The sequence below is a fragment of the Atractosteus spatula genome, chromosome 16 (assembly GCF_055471065.1).
Source record: "Atractosteus spatula isolate fAtrSpa1 chromosome 16, fAtrSpa1.hap1, whole genome shotgun sequence".
Taxonomy (NCBI): Eukaryota; Metazoa; Chordata; class Actinopteri; order Semionotiformes; family Lepisosteidae; genus Atractosteus; species Atractosteus spatula.
The window spans coordinates 16,201,111-16,221,768 of NC_142721.1; the positions used below are offsets into that span (position 1 = coordinate 16,201,111).

The 20,658-nt window shown below is 43.8% G+C and overlaps 1 protein-coding gene across 1 annotated transcript in view; it reads right to left on the reverse strand.

Moving 5' to 3' along the window:
- Positions 1-20,438, reverse strand: part of LOC148819670 (mucin-5B-like) — a 33,148-nt gene extending 12,710 nt beyond the window's left edge. The window contains exons 1-34 of the mRNA XM_088935207.1: positions 20,370-20,438; positions 19,995-20,063; positions 19,439-19,700; positions 18,649-18,763; positions 17,533-17,623; positions 17,220-17,326; positions 16,689-16,905; positions 16,393-16,518; positions 16,073-16,190; positions 15,648-15,786; positions 15,299-15,409; positions 14,404-14,473; positions 12,804-12,941; positions 12,518-12,682; positions 12,215-12,309; positions 11,918-12,044; positions 11,556-11,811; positions 11,221-11,273; positions 10,574-10,674; positions 10,199-10,350; positions 9,907-10,045; positions 9,502-9,612; positions 9,210-9,389; positions 8,764-9,003; positions 8,455-8,611; positions 8,136-8,264; positions 7,460-7,610; positions 7,297-7,340; positions 6,976-7,191; positions 5,528-6,675; positions 3,808-5,426; positions 3,050-3,081; positions 2,726-2,878; positions 584-736 (exon numbers count right to left, since the gene is read on the reverse strand). Coding sequence (XP_088791333.1) covers positions 584-736; positions 2,726-2,878; positions 3,050-3,081; positions 3,808-5,426; positions 5,528-6,675; positions 6,976-7,191; positions 7,297-7,340; positions 7,460-7,610; positions 8,136-8,264; positions 8,455-8,611; positions 8,764-9,003; positions 9,210-9,389; positions 9,502-9,612; positions 9,907-10,045; positions 10,199-10,350; positions 10,574-10,674; positions 11,221-11,273; positions 11,556-11,811; positions 11,918-12,044; positions 12,215-12,309; positions 12,518-12,682; positions 12,804-12,941; positions 14,404-14,473; positions 15,299-15,409; positions 15,648-15,786; positions 16,073-16,190; positions 16,393-16,518; positions 16,689-16,905; positions 17,220-17,326; positions 17,533-17,623; positions 18,649-18,763; positions 19,439-19,700; positions 19,995-20,034 — 6,955 coding nt within the window. The 5' untranslated portion in view covers positions 20,035-20,063; positions 20,370-20,438. The remainder of the gene's footprint in view (positions 1-583; positions 737-2,725; positions 2,879-3,049; positions 3,082-3,807; positions 5,427-5,527; positions 6,676-6,975; positions 7,192-7,296; positions 7,341-7,459; positions 7,611-8,135; positions 8,265-8,454; positions 8,612-8,763; positions 9,004-9,209; positions 9,390-9,501; positions 9,613-9,906; positions 10,046-10,198; positions 10,351-10,573; positions 10,675-11,220; positions 11,274-11,555; positions 11,812-11,917; positions 12,045-12,214; positions 12,310-12,517; positions 12,683-12,803; positions 12,942-14,403; positions 14,474-15,298; positions 15,410-15,647; positions 15,787-16,072; positions 16,191-16,392; positions 16,519-16,688; positions 16,906-17,219; positions 17,327-17,532; positions 17,624-18,648; positions 18,764-19,438; positions 19,701-19,994; positions 20,064-20,369) is intronic.
- Between the last annotated feature and the right edge of the window lie 220 nt (positions 20,439-20,658).

Below are 20,658 nucleotides of genomic sequence, written 5' to 3' on the forward strand. Positions count from 1 at the left end.
AGGGTTCATGGGTGGATGTAGAGGGAGCTGTTGAGGTTTCTGTTGTAGATGTGGTGGTTTCTGTAGTCACAGGTTTTGCTGTAGTAGTAGTTGGTTTAGCAGTGGTGGTAGTCTCAGTTGGTTGTGTTGATTTTGCAGTTGTTGGTTTTTCTGTTGTAGTTGTCTCCATAGACACAGTTGTTGCTGAAGTAGTAGTTGGTTTAGCAGTGGTGGTAGTCTCGGTTGGTTGTGTTGATTTTGTAGTTGTCGGTTTTTCTGTTGTAGTTGTCTCCGTAGACACGGTTGTTGCTGAAGTAGTAGTTGGTTTAGCAGTGGTTGTAGTCTCGGTTGGTTGTGTTGATTTTGTAGTTGTTGGTTTTTCTGTTGTAGTTGTCTCCGTAGACACAGTTGTTGTTGAAGTAGTGGTGCTCTCTGTTGATGAGGACGTTGTTGTCTCAGGGGATGAAGTTGTGGTTACTATTGTAGAAGAGGGTATAGAGGTGGTCTCTGCTGTGGTGACAGGAGTAGGGGTTGTGACTAGTTGTGATGTTGTTGAGGGTTCAAGGGTGGTTGTAGAAGGTGCTTTTGAAGTCTCTGTGGTCACAGGTGTTGCTGTAGTAGTGGTTGGTTTTACAGCGGTGGTAGTCTCGGTTGGTTGTGTTGATTTTGTAGTTGTCGGTTTTCCTGTTGTGGTTGTCTCTGTAGACACAGTTGTTGTAAAAGTAGTGGTGCTCTCTGTTGATGAGGACGTTGTTGTCTCAGGTGATGAAGTTGTGGTTACTCTTGTAGAAGAGGGCACAGAGGTGGTCTCTGTTGTGGTAACAGGAGTAGGGGTTGTGACTACTTGTGATGTTGTTGAGGGTTCAAGGGTGGATGTAGAGGGTGATGTTGAGGTTTCTGTTGTAGAAGTGGTGGTTTCTGTGGTCACAGGTGTTGCTGTAGTAGTAGTTGGTTTAGCAGTGGTGGTAGTCTCAGTTGGTTGTGTTGATTTTGCAGTTGTTGGTTTTTCTGTTGTAGTTGTCTCCATAGACACAGTTGTTGCTGAAGTAGTAGTTGGTTTAGCAGTGGTGGTAGTCTCGGTTGGTTGTGTTGATTTTGTAGTTGTCGGTTTTTCTGTTGTAGTTGTCTCCGTAGACACAGTTGTTGCTGAAGTAGTAGTTGGTTTAGCAGTGGTGGTAGTCTCGGTTGGTTGTGTTGATTTTGTAGTTGTTGGTTTTTCTGTTGTAGTTGTCTCCGTAGACACAGTTGTTGCTGAAGTAGTAGTTGGTTTAGCAGTGGTGGAAGTCTCGGTTGGTTGTGTTGATTTTGTAGTTGTTGGTTTTTCTGTTGTAGTTGTCTCCGTAGACACAGTTGTTGTTGAAGTAGTGGTGCTCTCTGTTGATGAGGACGTTGTTGTCTCAGGGGATGAACTTGTGGTTTCTCTTGTAGAAGAGGGCACAGAGGTGGTCTCTGTTGTGGTGACAGGAGTAGGGGTTGTGACTACTTGTGATGTTGTTGAGACTACATGGGTGGATGTAGAGGGAGCTGTTGAGGTTTCTGTTGTAGGTGTGGTGGTTTCTGTGGTCACAGTTGTTGCTGAAGTAGTGGTGGTGGGAACAGCTGTAGTGGTTTCAGGAGATTTAGTTAATTTAGTTGTAGTGGGTCCTTGTGTTGTTGTCTGAGGTGTAGTGCTCTTAGATGATGTATGGGTAGCAGTTGTAGTTGTTGTAGATGAAGTTGATTTGCCAGTAGTTGTGGTACATATATTTTTGCAACATTTAACTTTGATTTCATAATTGAAGCACATTGGTGGTATACCCTGATCTTTGTTTTTGCAAATCAGTCCTACTGATGGGTTGCATTCCACATGCTGCCCCAGGTCTGAGAAGGGGACATTTGGATAGTCTACTGCTCTGCACTCAATTGCCTCTGGAGAGTTGCAAATATGAATACCAGAATTCCTAATCTTTGTGTAGGTTTCTTTATCTCCATTATCTGGACCAAAAGTAGGATAACTGACATCAATCCATTTTGACCATTCACACACAGTGCAGCGTGGAGTAGTAGTGGACACTGTTGTTGAAGCTGCTGGTGAATATGAACTCTGTTTTACTGTTGTAGAAGCGGTGGTTTCTGTGGTCACAGTTGTTGCTGAAGAAGTGGTTGGTTTAACAGTGGTGGTAGTCTTGGTTGGTTGTGTTGATTTTCTAGTTGTTGGTTTTTCTGTTGTGGTTGTCTCCGTAGATACAGTTGTTGTTGAAGTAGTGGTGCTCTCTGTTGATGAGGATGTTGTTGTCTCAGGGGATGAAGTTGTGGCTACCCTTGTAGAAGAGGGCACAGAGGTGGTCTCTGTTGTGGTGATAGGAGTGGGGGTTGTGACTACTTGTGATGTTGAGGTTTCTTGGGTGGATGTAGAGGGTGATGTTGAGGTTTCTGTTGTAGAAGTGGTGTTTTCTGTGGTCACAGTTGTTGCTGAAGGAGTAGCTGGTTTAACAGTGGTGGTAGTCTTGGTTGGTTGTGTTGATTTTCTAGTTGTTGGTTTTTCTGTTGTAGTTGTCTCCGTAGACACAGTTGTTGTTGAAGTAATGGTGCTCTCTGTTGATGAGGACGTTGTTGTCTCAGGGGATGAAGTTGTGGTTACTCTTGTAGAAGAGGGTATAGAGGTGGTCTCTGTTGTGGTGACAGGAGTAGGGGTTGTGACTAGTTGTGATGTTGTTGAGGGTTCAAGGGTGGTTGTAGAAGGTGCTTTTGAAGTCTCTGTGGTCACAGGTGTTGCTGTAGTAGTGGTTGGTTTTATAGCGCTGGTAGTCTCGGTTGGTTGTGTTGATTTTGTAGTTGTTGGTTTTTCTGTTGTAGTTGTCTCCGTAGATACAGTTGTTGTTGAAGTAGTGGTGCTCTCTGTTGATGAGGACGTTGTTGTCTCAGGGGATGAAGTTGTGGTTACTCTTGTAGAAGAGGGCACAGAGGTGGTCTCTGTTGTGGTGACAGGTGTAGGGGTTGTGACTACTTGTGATGTTGTTGAGGGTTCAAGGGTGGATGTAGAGGGTGATGTTGAGGTTTCTGTTGTAGATGTGGTGGTTTCTGTGGTCACAGTTGTTGCTGAAGTAGTGGTGGTGGAAACAGCTGTAGTGGTTTCAGGAGATTTAGTTAATTTAGTTGTAGTGGGTCCTTGTTTTGTTGTCTGAGGTGTAGTGCTCTTAGATGATGTATGGGTAGCAGTTGTAGTTGTTGTAGATGAAGTTGATTTGCCAGTAGTTGTGGTACATATATTTTTGCAACATTTAACTTTGATTTCATAATTGAAGCACATTGGTGGTATACCCTGATCTTTGTTTTTGCAAATCAGTCCTACTGACGGGTTGCATTCCACATGCTGCCCCAGGTCTGAGAGGGGGACATTTGGATAGTCTACTGCTCTGCACTCAATTGCTTCTGGAGAGTTGCAAATATGAATACCAGACTCCCTAATCTTTGTGTAGGTTTCTTTATCTCCATTATCTGGACCAAAAGTAGGATAACTGACATCAATCCATTTTGACCATTCACACACAGTGCAATGTGAAGTAGTAGTGGACACTGTTGTTGAAGCTGCTGGTGAAGAAGTACTGGGGTGGGTTATGATGGGAGTGGTTGTGGTGGGAGATGTTGTTGTGGGAGTGGTTGTGGTGGGACTAGTTGTTATAGAACTGGTTGTCATAGGCTTTGTGTTTGGAGGGGTTGTGATGGTTGTGGTTGTGATGGACATGGTTGTAATGGGAGTAGTTGTGGTGGGAGAAGTTGTTTTTGGAGTAGTTGTGCTGGTTGTGGTGGGAGTGGTTATTATAGAAGTGGTTGTAATAGGAGTTGTGCTAGATGTGGTTGTGATTGGAGTGGTTGTGGTGGGAGGGGTTGTGATAGGAGTGGTTGTAATGGGAGGGGTTGTGATAGGTGTGGTTGTGATGGGAGGGGTTGTGATGGGAGTGGTTGTGGTGGGAGTGGTTGTGGTGGGAGAGGTTGTGATAGGAGTGGTTGTGGTGGGAGGGGTTGTAATAGGAGTGGTTGTGATGGGAGTGGTTGTGGTGGGAGGGGTTGTGATAGGAGTGGTTGTGGTGGGAGGGGTTGTGATGGGAGTGGTTTTGATGGGAGGGGTTGTGATGGGAGAGGTTGTTGTTGGAGTGTTTGTTGTGGGAGTTATTGTGCTCGGTGTCGTTGTGCTGGGTGTGGTTGTGATGGTTGTGGTTGTGCTGGGTGTGGTTGTGGTGGTTGTGGTTGTGATGGGAGAGGTTGTTGTTGGAGTGGTTGTTGTGGGAGTTATTGTGCTCGGTGTCGTTGTGCTGGGTGTGGTTGTGATGGTTGTGGTTGTGCTGGGTGTGGTTGTGGTGGTTGTGGTTGTGATGGGAGAGGTTGTTGTTGGAGTGGTTGTTGTGGGAGTTATTGTGCTCGGTGTCGTTGTGCTGGGTGTGGTTGTGATGGTTGTGGTTGTACTGGGTGTGGTTGTGATGGGAGAGGTTGTTGTTGGAGTGGTTGTTGTGGGAGTAGTTGTGCTGGGTGTGGTAGTAATAGGAGTGGTTGTGCTGGGAGGTGTTGTGATGGGAGTGGTTGTGGTGGGAGTGGTTGTGGTGGGAGGGGTTGTGATAGGAGTGGTTGTGGTGGGAGGGGTTGTAATAGGAGTGGTTGTAATAGGTGTCGTTGTGGTGGGAGGGGTTGTGATAGGAGGTGTTGTGATGGGAGTGGTTGTGGTGGGAGTGGTTGTGCTGGGAGGGGTTGTGATAGGAGTGGTTGTGGTGGGAGGGGTTGTAATAGGAGTGGTTGTAATAGGTGTCGTTGTGATAGGAGGGGTTGTGATAGGAGGTGTTGTGATGGGAGTGGTTGTGGTGGGAGTGGTTGTGCTGGGAGGGGTTGTGATAGGAGTGGTTGTGGTGGGAGGGGTTGTAATAGGAGTGGTTGTAATAGGTGTCGTTGTGGTGGGAGGGGTTGTGCTGGGAGTTGTTGTGGTGGAAGTGGTTGTTATTGGAGTCGTTGTGGTGGGAGTTATTGTGCTCGGTGTGGCTGTAATAGGAGTGATTGTGCTCGGTGTGGTTGTGATGGTTATGGTTGTACTGGGTGTGGTTGTGATGGGAGTGGTTGTTGTTGGAGTGGTTGTTGTGGGAGTAGTTGTGCTGGGTGTGGTAGTAATAGGAGTGGTTGTGCTGGGAGGTGTTGTGATGGGAGTGGTTGTGGTGGGAGTGGTTGTAATAGGAGTGGTTGTAATAGGTGTCGTTGTGGTGGGAGGGGTTGTGCTGGGAGTTGTTGTGGTGGAAGTGGTTGTTATTGGAGTCGTTGTGGTGGGAGTTATTGTGCTCGGTGTGGCTGTAATAGGAGTGATTGTGCTCGGTGTGGTTGTGATGGTTATGGTTGTACTGGGTGTGGTTGTGATGGGAGTGGTTGTTGTTGGAGTGGTTGTTGTGGGAGTAGTTGTGCTGGGTGTGGTAGTAATAGGAGTGGTTGTGCTGGGAGGTGTTGTGATGGGAGTGGTTGTGGTGGGAGTGGTTGTGGTGGGAGGGGTTGTGATAGGAGTGGTTGTGGTGGGAAGGGTTGTGATGGGAATGGTTGTGGTGGGAGTGGTTGTGATAGGAGTGGTTGTGGTGGGAGGGGTTGTAATAGGAGTGGTTGTGCTGGGAGGGGTTGTGATGGGAATGGTTGTGGTGGGAGGGGTTGTGATAGGAGTGGTTGTGGTGGGAGGGGTTGTAATAGGAGTGGTTGTGCTGGGAGGGGTTGTGATGGGAATGGTTGTGGTGGGAGGGGTTGTGATAGGAGTGGTTGGCTCTGTCGTTGTCTCACATTGATACTCATCACAGCACAGAACCCTCACCTGGTAGTTATAGCACAATGGGACCATGCCTGACTGGTCTTCATTTTTACATATAAGTCCTTTCGCAATATCACATTGCACAATCTGAGCCACATCGTCTATGGCCTTATCTGGGTACTTCTCTGCTCTGCACTCAATTTTGCTTGGTTTTTCGCATATTTTTCCACCGTGTTTCCTTATGTTGTCATACGTTTCAGAGTCCCCTCCTGGGGTTCCAAGTGTGGGGAAAGTGGTGTCGTACCACTGGGACCATTTACATGGGCGCCGGCAGGTGGTAGCTGAGCTGGTGGAGATGGTTGTGGGAAGTGAAGTTGATGTGCTAGTGGGCTGTGTTCCTCTGGATGTTGTGGAAACAACAGTGGATGATGACGGAGGTTGTCGCGTTGTTACTGTTGCAGTGCTGGTACGTTCCGTGGAGCTTGGTGCTGAGGATGTTGAAGGAGAAGATTTAGTTGACGGGGCTGATGTTGTTTCTTCAGGTGTTGTCTTTGGGGTTGTTGTTTTCTTTGGTGTTGTACTGGAAGACGTTATCGGCGGTACACTTGTTGTTCCACAAGGCACAACACGACAGCAAAACACTCTGATGGCGTAATTCAAGCACACAGTGGGATTTTCCTTGTTGTTGCATTTCAGTCCGAAAGATCTGTTGCAATGTACTGTTTGCTCTAGGTCTCCTAGAGGAGTGCTGGGGTAATCCTGGGCCCTGCACTGAATTTCAATCGGGTGGGCGCACACTGAATGTCCTTTAGCTCGGATGTTATCATATGTCTCATGATCTCCTTCATTGTCTTTAGTTGGGGAGCTGATGTCATACCAGACTGACCACTGGCACACTTCTTCCACACAGCTGGTGGTCCCTGGAGTGCTTGATGATAGAGAGGTCTCACCTACAATAGAAGACAATATTGAATAGTTTCAGGCTGGGAAACAGATGATGGGGATACTACAGCTGGAATTGTGTTTTCATTAGTGCATTTCCATTTGTCCAAGATGTTCACTGTTTCAAAGCAGCGCACTGCATGTGCAACTGTTTTTCCTTTTTCAAATATTAAGTTTTTGAATTAATAGGAATAGATTTGGAGAACTAGAAATTCACATTCAATATTTTTGCTTAAATATACATAGTGTGTGTGCATGGGGAGAAGGAGATAGATAGAAAGGCAGAATTACATTCCAATAAAACCTACTGGTAGTCTTTGGCGATGGTGTTGTGAAGTTGAAGATTGTTGTCGTTGGCTCTGGGGTGGTTGTTGTTGTAGCAGGAGTAGTACAGTGATACATGTCCCTGTGGATTGTGCCATTTTCTCCACACACGGCAGTAATGCAGCTTCCAAGCCCATCTGTGGTGTTGTAGATTGTTGTGCCGTATGGGTACTTGTTTCCTTGGTATGTGCAGGAACAAGCTGTAGGCACAGGCAGGTCAGTTTGCATGCTGCTAACGCCCATTTGTTGTGAACTGAAACTACTGCAGTATTATTCAGATAATAGAAACAGTTTGCATACTGTACCGTGAACGTTGTAGCTGCACTGCACTCCCGTGGACTTACAATAACTAAAGGACAGAAAGTAAGGTTTAGTGTTTTCGACCTTCATACATTTGGTCAGCTCTTCATACGAGAAGTGTTGTTTTTATAGTGCTGGTTCTGGTATTGTATGAAACAGAAAATGTACCATGTCTGGCAGTTCCCAGCGGAGGGAACCTCTTCTCCGCTTTCATAATGATTCCCGTCACCATCGAAGCAGCCACAGCTCTCCCTCTGCACACACTTCATGGAGTCCTCATCAAAATAGGGCTGCTCAGGAGGGCATTTTGGATAGCAGCCTGGATAAAAAACATGCTTACAGTATTTGTTGTATTATTTTCTTTCTTTAAATGTAATTCATGTAGTACGCACAACTCTGAGCATACAGAGCGATGAATTCTATCATAAAACGTAAGAACTGTAGAATTTCTCTCTTACTGTTTCAGGATAAGAGTTTTTTAGAATATGAGAGAAAATCTCGGTGTGGGCAGTTTTTCTATTTATACAGAATGAAATAAAAACAAATTGACAGAAAATATGCACAAAAATGAATGAACCCGAATTGTGATATATAAACAGCGTTTAAGCTTGTTATATTATACTTGCTCATTGCTATGAATTTTAAGACTTGGAGCAGTCACTGAAAACTGAGATGTCTTTAACTACAAAGAGAGTAAGAATCAGCCGGTGGTGGAACTTTGATTGTTGTAGGGTGAAGAAAACACGTTTGCAGTGTTTGAAAGCTGAAGTTGAGAGCTTATGATGTGATTACCTCCTTCATGATGCGTCTTCAAGTTTCAAAGAATATGAGCTAGAATTCCTACCTTCCAGGGCTGGGATCTGACTGGAGCATTTCCCTGAGGGGTTCCTGCAGGTCTTCATGCAGGGCGAGCCACAGGGCTTGTAGTGCCACTCACACTCTCCAGGGGGGTTGTAGAAGTCACAAAACAGAGCTGGAGAGAGGAATGACAAAATCTCATTTATTTAACATACAGATCCCTTTTCAGCTTTTATGTAGGTGTCATTTCTCTCCTGTCTTCATCACAGAGACTGAGTGTCAGTGTATTGGTCAGTCATTGTGTCCATCTCTCTCTTTTGGAGACAGTGAGTTAAAGCAGAATTGTGGTTCAGTCTGTGACTCACGGCAGATCTCTGGACTCCTCCAGGCCACACAAACCCCAGCCTCATTACAGGCCTCAGCGTAGGCAGCCACAGCTGTACAGAAGCACTCGCAGTCTCCTCCAGTGTCACAGGCACAGGAGTCCGTCACACAGGCGTCGTAGTATGGAGTGGGGTCCACCTTTAGAGAGAAATGTCTTTAATCACCCTTACTCTTCATTACTTTTCCACTCAAGAAAGCACAGTTCCTGTTGTTTTAGATTCAAATTCCAATCACACTGAGAAGCTTGGTGTCTTTCCTGCCCTGATCTTGCCGTGGTGTGATCACAGTACCTGAGAGTGGCAGGCTGTGAACACTGTGCTCTGGATGATGCTGCACTGTCTCTGAGCCCAGGACTTCCTGTAGGGGTTGGAGCTGCAGGGGTCCTTTGTGACAGCAGCATCAGGACAGCTGGGGGAGACTTTCCAGCTGTTTCCAAACTCCAGTGTATCCACCACAACAGCTTGGCTTCTGGTGGTAAAGTCGTTGTTTTCGTTACCATCATAGTTTCCACAGAGTCCACAGACAAGGCCCTGAGGAATAAGAGCACAATGCAGAAATCCACATTCTCTCCAGAGCTGGGGCTCCAAGACCCACAAGACCTATAGCAGATCTGTAGCTTTGAAAGTTCGATTAGGTATTCATTTATCCTGGGTCACACATATTCTATTACTGCACTGACAGAAACACATTTACCTGTATCTGTAAGATTGACCTTAGTGGTGACATGCTCACTGACCTGGAACTTAGGGTTGAGCTTGATAAACATGCTCGTCTTCTTGTCCCACATGAGGATCAGCCCATTGTTGGCTTCAATCACCAGGTAAATCCCCATGTAGCGGATCTGGTAGGGAACCTCTACACCTGTGTCTCTTTGGATCACCTGGTAGTTTCCTTCAGATAGCTTCAGCTCATTGTTCTGAAAAGAAGAATTAGCATTTAAATGCATTTAAATTCAACATAAGTGCCAGTAATTCTAAAGAGTTTCAATTGAGCTGGATTTCCTTCAAGAAAGAGGGCTGATTGCTCACCCCCAGGAAGAGCTTGATGGCCTTGGAGCAGGTGGTCCCAGTGGTGCCACAGGGGATGTTCTCAGTGATCACCCTGAAGGTGCCGTTTTCATTGTTTTGGCTGCAGTAGTCCTGAACAATTGATAGATAAAAGAACTGATGATCCCTTTCTCATCTTAAGAAGAGAGAGTTTTGTCTGAATCATCCTGAAATAAATTATTTTTTTTATTTTGTGTACAACATGAACATCTTCATACTGTGAGAGCCATTGCAGTTGTACCTTTGAGGAGACTGCATTAAGAAAATATCCTGCTGGAAGAATAGGTACAAATACTTGTGACAAATGTATAAGCCCAATAAGTGAATTATGCACTGACAATTATGATTTGAGTTCTCTTGTGAAAGTCTCTTTATTTTGAAATGTACCTGAATGAGGGTGTATTCACAGTCTCCACTGAAGCTGAATCGCTTCCCATCAAAAGTGATGTAATGTCCATCTCCATAGATGGCACAGGTGCCTTGGCATTGGTTACTGGTACACTGCCACCTTCTATCTTTGCAAGTACTGAAGTGAAACAAATGGACAGCAAAAAGCAGTGAATGTTTAGATTTAATTCCAAATATCATTTTTCAAACCCTTTTCACTATTATAAGCTTACAGTTATAGTAGTGCATAACTTAGATATTGAAACACGTATAGTGTAATGAGCTCATTTACCAGGTATTGCAGTCCACTCTGATCTTGTCCCCAGGCTGATACGAAGCTCCATTGTGCATACAAGGACAAAGGTCCTCTTTCACACAGCCCCCTTTCCCATCAGAAACTAGACCTTGTGGGCACATACAGCCTGATGTGCACTCTGTGCTGATCTGTTAAGAGAAATGTGCCATAATTTTAACCAGGTTTAGCATGAACTTATCCCAGAAGAATTGTCTGGCATTACAAAAGTTAGATGTGTCCTTTAATCTTTTGGAAAGCCTCCCCCGAGGTTTTCCATGCGAACTGTAAAGATGTCTGGGTTCAGGACACCAAACACTGTACAGATTGCTAGAGTTCTTGTTGTTTAGAATTAAGATGTCCAGGTTCACTTACACAATCCATATCCAGTGTCTGACAGCTCTTCTGACATTCTGATCCCTTGGCTCCAGCCCCAGCTTTAGTGCAGTCGAAAAAGATCATTGGTTCCTTGCAGGCTGTAAATGAAAAGCAAGGAAACATTTTCTATTTTTGCATCTCACCTTTTCTAAGAAAATAAAGTATTCTGTTCCTTTGTATATCAAAACCTTCAAATATTTTTTAGTCAGTAGTTAATTCAACAGCAGCTCACAGAGGTACTTAAGCTTGTCAGAATGTATCTTTACTGTTTTATTTCTGCAGGACCTATCCAGACCTAGACCAACATGTCTTTTACTGTGAAACCTATTGACAAGAATAGACAAGTGTGTCCATCATATGTTTGTTTTGAAGGTACCAGTTAAAGTCATTTAAGCACTCATTTGGATTATTCCACAATCCATCTCTGTGGTTTTGTGGACTGTTGTTAGGCATGCCAAGATTGAACAATTATTGAATTATTTTTTCCGTCATATTTTTAAAAAATAGTTTTTGAATAACATTTCAGTAAATATGGCTGTCATATCTGAAATCACATTTCCCATAACTTAAAAATGTGTTCAGCAAAAACAGAAAATCAACATGCATGTTTTTCAGAAAAGAGTGTAAGAGAAAGGCAGTCTCACTAGGATTCGGCTCTGGACGTCCAATACAGTTCAGTTCCCCTTGTTTGCAAGTGCTGGAAAAGGAATGAAAAGAATTTGGAAATGCATGAAAAGACCACAGCACAGCACACTCTCTCTGGTGCTCTCCTGAGGCCTGCAGCTGGCCCTTCTGTCTCCCACGAAGAGATATTCACACCAACTAGACATCCCCGAACCCTGATATTTCTGTGATAAGATTCTTCCAACAACTTAGCACTGTCCTTGGTGAAGAATATGCACAAGGCAGCATGAAGCCAGAAAGCCTGAAATGTGTTTCATCTATAATAGTATAGTGACAAGAGGGAAAAGCTCCTTACCAAATTGCACCATCCTTCCTGATGACCTCTCCAGCTGGCACCACTGTGCCCTTGTTGTAGCAGGGGCACTGTGAAGGTGGCACACATTTGCCCTCCTCGTCCATGTAGGTCCCCTTGGCACAGCCACAGCCGTCCACAGGCACAAACTGGACGCTACAGGTGGGGTCAGGCTGGCTGAGGGAGCGGCAGGTGCGATTACAGCTGGTCATGCTGTAGCCAAAGACCAGAGTCCTGGGGCAGGTGCTGGAGTATTTGGCTGAAGGAAGGGAGAACCAGGGTTTCAGTCACAGGAACACTCCCTCCAGGTGTCTGAACTTCCTGCCCTGAAAGCTGCCAGGTCCCTGGCTATTGCAGACACTTACTGCAGACACTGGCTCTCCAGCCGTCCAGCTGCACCCCCTTAGCAGCACAGGCACGGACGTACGAGGAGATGGCAGCACACATACAGTCCTCACTCTTCTCACAGTTACAGCTGTCGTACATGCAGTTCTGGGGGCAGAGGAGCAGAGGGTGTGCTCTCGGTTATTCAAGAGTAGTTGAAATGCTACTACTTCTCAGAAAGAATAAGCCAATTCATAAGCTCGAAATTCATTTTTGTTTCTTCTGTATTCCCAGATCTGATGTGATTAAAGTTAATTTGAACATAATACTAAACGTACTGTTTTGTAGATATCTGGACTAATCACAGCATGGCACACAGCAAACACTCCTTGAGGATCTGACAGCATGGAGCACCAGTGCTGGGCGTACTTCTCTGTGAGGAGAAAGAAAGGTGGGTAAGTACAGGCACCTTTTCTCATTTCCAAAAGGCAAGGTGCAAGTAACTTCTTTTGCCCTTCATAAACAAGAACATTTCCTGTGACTGTTGCTTCCCATCTCCACAAGCCTACAGAATGTCAGCCAGGATTTGCAGGTCAGACTCAGTAACGCTAAAACCCTGCTGGAGTGGCGGCCAGTCTTACCGTTCTCCACACTCAGACTGCAGGGGTTTTCATAGCTGGTCGTCACATCTGGACAATTCGCTGTGGTTTTCCAGGTGTTGGCAAAAGCTACAGCTGTTCCTTCCACTATTCCACTGTTGGTCTTAAAATCATCCCCTTGGACATCATTAAAGTTTCCACAAAGACCTGTAAAGAGGTGTAATAAACCAGTTTTACTCATAATCGGATTTCTAGCAGTGGGCAGTCAGTGTTAAAATTAAGTGTTGTCCGGGATCTCTCTGAAGACATGATGAAGCTCAGAACGTACCGCATGTCTGTCCCTTGTTGGAGGAGCTGACGGTGATGTAGACCTGCATGACCGGAGTGAGCTGTACCTGTAGCTGGAGCCCCAAGGAGGCTTGGACAATGATGTAGAATGTGGAGGGCCTGAAGATGACAACATCCGCTGCAATCGCAAATATCATATTAGATAGATAGATACCTTATTGATCCTGTGAGGAAACTTGCAGTGCAACAGCAGCTTAACACAGTCAACACAGCACATTGTAACGAAATGATACAATAATACAACAATACAATACATATAATACAGTCAGTACAGTCAGTGAGAAGAGCACCAAGAAGAGTTACTCACGGTCCAGAATATACAAAGAACAAACCAGAACAGTACAGAAAAAGTTGTAGTGCAAATTATAAATATAAATATAAATATAAATATAAATAAATTGCACACATCCCTGGCATATATTGCACAGAAACAGTTGTAAATGAAAAAAGCCAGATGTAGCAGAGAGTTTACTGTTTAGTCCAGAAAGAGGTCAATGTCAATGTCGGCCCTGCCCAGACACACAGTGGATGCGTTGTACAGTCTTATGACAGAAGGCAAGAATGACCTCCTGTAGTGCTCCCTGTCGCACCGCGGATGGATCAGCCTATTGCTGAACGTGCTCTTCATTCTCACAAGCATGTCATAGAGGGGATGGGAGACGTTGTCCATGATGGCCTCTAGTTTGGACACCATTCTCCTGTCAGCCACTACCTCCAGGGGGTCCAGGTCAGACCCAATGACAGAGCTTGCTCTCCTGATGAGCTTGTTCAGCCTGTTAGCATCCCCTGCTCTAATCCCAGAGCCCCAGAATACTACCGTGTAGAAAATGGCGCTCGCCACAACCGACTGATAGAACATATGTAGCACCTTCCTACACACATTGAAGGACCTGAGCCTCCTCAAGTAGTAAGGTAGGCTCTGACCCTTCTTGTAGATGGCCTCGGTGTTCTTAGACCATTCCAGTCTATCGTCGATGTGCACTCCCAGGTACTTGTATGAATCCAGTATCTCCACGCCTCTCCCATGGATGTAGACAGGAGTAGGTTGGACCCTTTTCCTCCTGAAATCTAGCACCAGCTCCTTCGTCTTTGCCACATTCAATTGCAGGTGGTTCTTCCCACACCACTCCACAAAGCTGCTGACCAGTCCTCTGTACTCCTCCTCCTGCCCACCCTTGATACATCCCACAATTGCAGAGTCGTCTGAGAACTTCTGCGGGTGGCATGACTTTGAATTGTATTTAAAGTCCGAGGTATAGAGGGTGAAGAGGAACAGAGAAAGAACTGTACCCTGTGGAGCCCCTGTGTTACTCACTACCTGTTCAGACACACAGTTCTGAAGTCTCACAGACTGTCGTCTGCCTGTCAGATAGTCTGTGATCCATGAGAGGCACCCACTTGCATCACCTCCAGCTTCCTCCTTAGCAGTAAGGGCTGGATACTATTGAAGGCACTGGAGAAGTCGAAAAACGTAATCCTCACAGTGTTGCCAGCCTTGTCCTGGCTAAGAGAAACTATTTATTGTGATAATGAATTTTCATTCAATATATTGGGTAGAATAAGAGTGTAAATGAGCTGACCTGTAGAGAGTGGCAGCTGAGAAAAGATGCCATTCACAAACACACTTCCACAGGGCTTGATGCTGATCACCTGGGGAATATACACGTAGAGGAGATATTGAACATTTTTATTACCCCTCTAAAATCAAAGGGGAACTGCAGTCCCAGTTTCTCAGAGCAGTAATTAGATCTCAGTAACAAAAGAAATTAAAAGAGAAAATGTACAAATTTCTAATTAAGTACAAAATGTTGTTGCAGCCCCCTGGCGAGACCTAGAGTTCCCATGAACTGAGACGTGAGGCTGCCCTTCCTGCTCACTAGTCGTTGTAATGACTATAGTAATATGAGTAGTAATATGACAAGCGAATAAGTATAGGTTGTGCAGCAGACTTTTCACTGCAGAATCTGCATGATCTGTAATGCAGAGTTATCAAGTCGGTTGTATTTGCTGGCAAAAGCATCTCACAATCGAGATCAATATGTCTATTGGATTACAAGAGATGTGCTCACAAGCCTGCTTGTTTACAATATAATAAGGCCACATTATGCCTCCGGACGTTTTGTTGCACTCATCAGTGCTGATTCTTTCTAACCCCGAAATATAAAAATATCTTTGCAGTTTTTTTGCTTTGTAATTTTGGTTTGTTACCTGGTTACAGGCTTGCTTGGAGATGAGAAATTACAATATGTATTTGAATGGTTTCGTTATTACCTAACCTTGCTATCTCAACAATGTGCCAAACATGCACCAGTGGTACTTACTGTATTCCCAAGCTGGGTTCTGGGACACTGAAAGTTGACAGTAGTACCTGAGACAATTCCTAGACCACAGTGGCAGGTTGCTCCCACCCAGGAAAGAGCAGCATAGATTGTCTTTTTCTGTGTGGTGCGTGAAGGAAGCTCAAAGGTAACTTACAGTTTGTCCTGCTGAGATGGCCAGGGTCACAGCTTTCAAGCAGGTCTCAGTGTCTGTTAATCCACACTTGACAATGTCACCCAAGACTGTGAACTGACTGTCATTGCATTGCTAAGGAAAATGAACAGAAGGAGAAACGTGACAGTTTAATTGTTTGAGATGCTTTGAGAACACTTTACACCAGTAGAAACAGGTCCACATTCACAGCATCAGAAGATTTAATGTGCTTGGTTTCTTGAAGTTGCCTTTGAATCTCTTTCCAGATATTCTTAAACAGGGCAATGTACTTATCGCTGCAATTGCTTTGAACTGTAGAAGTAATAGACTGGTGGTGTGTGTGAGCTCAGACCTTGGCCAGGACGTAGGAGCAGTCTCCGTGGAAGGTGAAGGGCTTCCCGTCGAAAGTGGTGATGTGGGAGCCTCCCTGTACAGAGCAGGTTCTAGGACAGTCCAGGTCCTGGCAGCTCCACTGTCCCCCGACACAGGTGCTGCACGGAACAGCATTAACGGACAGCTGAGCAAGTTGCCTGACATCTTTGTTTCTTATGCCAAACTTTTATTTGCTTATAATTTTAGTGCTCCAGTATTTTTTTATTTATTAATCAGTGTTGTATAGTCCTTCTGAAACACATTTATAAACAATTTTGTTTGCATAATAACATTTTATTTAAGCACAGAAATCTGTTGGCAGGTCTTGTGAGTATAATCTGAAAGGTCTGTAAATCCACACGTTTTGGTATACAGAATAAAAGCAGGCACAAAGGCACAGTTTACCAGCGACTGCAGCTGCTGGAGTAGGATTCCCCAGGTGTGTACGTCTGTCCGTTGTGGCTGCAGGAGCACTTCTGAACTGGGATGCAGCCGCTCTGAGTGATGTCATCAAAAACAGTGTCTTTTTGGAGAGAAAAGTGTTCAAGTCAGATATTACACTTCATAGTACTAGATACTAAATTAGAAACAAAGAATGACTCCTTTTCCTGTGAAAAATGTCTCTTTCTAAAAGCCAGGTGTGAGGTACAATTAACCAAGTTCAGTATTTACAAGCCAGACTACACTGTAGATTGACTAATAAAGCCAGCGAATGCAGTGGCTACCTGGGGGGCAGAAGCAGCCGTCTGTACAGTGGTCTTCACACAGCTGTCCTCTCTCTGGGTTAGAGCAGGTGTCAGCACAGGGAATCCCACACTCCTGGTGCTCCATGTTGAAAGGGCACTTCTTAGCTGCAGAGCACACAAAGCTGAAGTCATGAGTCTGAAATACATGTCAGCTTGTCTTGCCTCTTATTCTCCTGAGGAGGGTTATATGACTATGTCTCCTGTACACGTCGGGCACAAGAGGTTTAAAAGCCGCATAGATCAATGGGAGCTGGGCAGCAGGGTGGTAAACGTACAGCAGAACTCGGCAGTCCTCCATTGCCTGGGCTTCCCTCCAGCGTGCACACACTGCCGAGAGTATTCTGAAAGAGTGTTGCAGAGGCAGAAGGCACTGGTGCTGTTGCCACAGTGACACATGTCCTTGACGCAGGACTGGACAAAGGAGTCAGTCGAGATCAGGCCCTTGCAGCTGCTAAACGCAGGACTGGACAGAAGCTGCTCACATACCGGTGTCTGTAGAGGGAAAGTTTACTGTTAGAAGCATAAGAGTAACCCTCACTCACAGAAAGCACAATGACAAGGATCTGAGCTGAGTTAATTTACATGGTTCCATTGGTATTGTTAATTGCTAATCAGTGCTGAATTAGAAACTAATAAGCTTCCTTATTACTATAGTCTGAAAGTGTCTTAGAAGAGAGGATATATGGTTTGTGCTTCACAGTTTTACATAATATAATGAAAACAATATCAAGAGTGTGCTTAAAATGTAGTCTGATTAAGGATTCCAGAAGTTGTTATAAAGTGAAGATGTCAAAGAAGACAGTTACCAGGTCTGAGCATTTGTCATCAGATGCTGGTGTGGGTTCAACACAGGTTTCTGTTGGGCCATCCATTTTCCAGAAGTTTCCATAGTCGTAAGGAGATACTTTCATGCCTTGAAAAAGCAAGATTACTGAGTTGAGGTCCTGCTCTGTACTTTACTGTAGTAACTGTAATGTTCTTTGCAATATCTCTTACTGTACGTTGTCACTGGCAGTTCTAGACCTTTGAATGTGAAGGGGATGGGTGGCTAGATCTAGGGGCTGTGACAGAGCCTGACTGGCAGTAACCTCCCTAGCTGCCCTTCTAATACCCGCTTACCATTCTGAATGAACTCATTATAGAGCTGGACCCCATTGAAGTCCCCACACAGCCCACAGGTCTGGTTTCGGTATTTTTCATCCAGTTCCACCTAGACAGTGAAATGAAAACTCCTCAATATTTGAAAATAGTAAATGGTATCCAGTTAATTAGGAATTTAAAAAGGAATTGTACAAAATAATCATAGCAGTATTGCAGTTACAATGAAAATCCTGCTTCCAATGACATTATGGAGATGGGGTGAGTGTTCTGGACTATAAACTAAAGATACTTGGCTAACTGTAGTTCCGAGGCATATCTGCTCCTCAAGCCCTGCTGGTTTTGTGTCGTTACTGTTGTTGTCTCTACATACATAAAAATGAACGTTGTTGATAACTGGAGGAGGCTCTTGGCTTGTTTTTCCCAGGATGGTTGTTGAATTATTGACTTAAGAAAGGTGTTCCCCTGCTTGTAACTTTTTTCAATGATTTTAACGAGACAAAAGAGTTTCCTTGGTTAAAGTAAACTATAACAGTTTCTCTCAAATTGTTCTCTTAAGCTTTGACCCCAAATATCTAATTGTTTTTTACTTAGACTTTTACAATAGAAATATAAAGTAAACTATGCAAAGTTTAAATTGAGGGAAATTATGTTTAAACTTTACAATGCACTAGTAAGCCCTTGATATAAACACTGTGTCTCGTTTTGGTACCATACCTTAGAAAGAGTTCAACGAAGAGTAATCAGAATGATTTGTCATTTCAAGAGATTGTAATAGTTTAAGTGAACTAAATGCATTCAGTCTGGAACAAATGAGATTGGGAGAGATTTGTCTATAAACTAAGGGGTAGAGACAGAGACAGGCCTGGAGACAAGGACATGATCTGACACAATTTGAAACTAGAAAGGAATTTATCCAGGCTGGAGAATGAGTAAACCTTCTTCTTTAGATTTATGGGTATCTGAAACAGCCTTTCCTGCCAGGTACTGTAGCACTGTGTGTACTGTGACACCTAAGCTCTTAGTTATTTTACAAAATGGCTGGATGAAATGTTAGATTTACTAAATTATTAAACTTCTTGTCTACAAACAATTCTTGTTTGCAAAAAGAAAAAAAGCAAGCTTGAAAAATCATACCAGGAAGGCATCTTCCTCATTCCACATGGCAACGAGACCCAGCTTGGCAGTGACCTTGATATAGGAGGAGCTCTTCTCAATGAGAACACCAGACTGGCTGAATGGCAGGGGGACTCTGAAAGAGGTGGAAGTCATGGTCTGATCAGAGTTTGTGAAGTTAAGATGGCGTCACCGATTTTGTTATGAAATAGGCGTTTGCTCTGACATCTTAATGTCCAGAGCTTCAAAAGAAGGCTATTTTGCATTTCATGTATGCGGTTAGAAAAAAATATGGATGCTGGACATTAATTAAATGTTTTCCATATTATTTTGTTTTTTATTCATGAGCGACAGTGAGTTAAATCACCTAATTGGTGAGAGAGTTGATTAGGCGCATGATTAGTATAATGAATTTATATCTGAATTTACATGATCATATCTGCTCAGTAAAATGTCAGCACACTTGTCAAAAAGATTATTTTCCTGATAATAACATTGTGAATTTGTTGCAGTTATAAGTAATGAGTTTTTAAAAAAATGTATACTGTATAAAAGACATAAAAAATTATACTCTAGGTACACATGTTTTCTAAACTTTCAATAAATTACCAATTAAAAATATTTACTAAAAGCAATTGAGCAATCACAAACATGCTCTCAATGTGACTGAATTCGCCCAGGCATGTTCACCTCAGCTTTAAAATCCCAACAGGTAATACTTTCAGCTTCTTCAGTCTGAGATCAATTTTCTTTGTGTACGTCAGAGCTCAGGTAGTCTAATAGTTTGCTGCCAGCAAACAAACAGACATACATCTCTCCATTGACGATGATGGAGTCCTTGGAGAATTCCACCACTGTCCCGTCCAGCTTCAAGGTGATCTTGCTGATGGCGGGCAGCTTGTCCACCACCTGGCGCCTCAGCTGGATGTTGAAATCCTCATACGTGCTCTTGCAGTGGGAGGTCAGGATGTAGTTGCAGGTGGACGGCAACTGGAAAACGTCCCCATCGAAGCTCTTGAAGTGGTAGTTACCCCATGTGCTGCAGACCTGGCCATTGTGCGCTGGGCTCACGCCTTGGGCAAGAAAGAGTAGGGATGTCAAGCAGTAATCATCATCCAGGATTGCACTATTAAACAGTGCACTTTGAACTGGTGTCCATTTATCAATGCCAATAAATGCACTGTGTAGACCTTACCTCCTATTGTTGTTATCAAATCAATTGCATTTGGAAATAATATTACATTTTTAATTAAAATAGTACAGAATTAAAAAAAAAATACCACAAAACCATTTTCATCATTAAGGATTTGATAACTGGAGACTCATGCATTACAGATTAGTCTTTAGAAACAGCAGATGGATCCTACCTGCTATTATTGGTATTGTGGTCATCGGAGGGATGAGCATTACCCTTTGTGCAGAATTAGGTGCACCGTCTGAGAAATGAAATGCAAATATTAGCTAATTAAAATGGTGGGTTGATTCTTTATCTTTTTTGATATTGTGTTCATCAGAACACAGAAAACTACCAGGGTTTAATTGATAAACATCTGAGAAAACACTCTGGAAAGAATTTCTGGAAACATTCCCTTAAACGTGTACATTTAAATGGTGAAGAGAAATGAGGAGGAATGAGCTAGGATGTGTTCTCAGGGGCGTGCAGGGTCTCGGCAGGAGAGCGGCTGTGAGACTCACTCCTGAGTCTGTATTTTGTAGAGCAGTGATATCTAGCAGTACAGTACCTTTGTGAGGTTCCTGCTGAACGACACCCTTGTAGTTGTAGTCTGTAGGCTCCTGGGTTTGCTGCTCTCGTTGAGCCCCTGTGTGAAGACAAGTGTCAGGAGAAGTGTTTTGTTTAAGACATTTTCATATTTATATGAAATTTTCATATTTATTTGTATCTTGTTTTTTAAATAGATATATGATGTTATTTTTTATATAGATGATGCTTAATGTAAAATATTGAAGCTGAAAAGTCAATATTATTTTGTAAAACAATAATTTAATTTGAAAAGTAATGTTTAACCATTG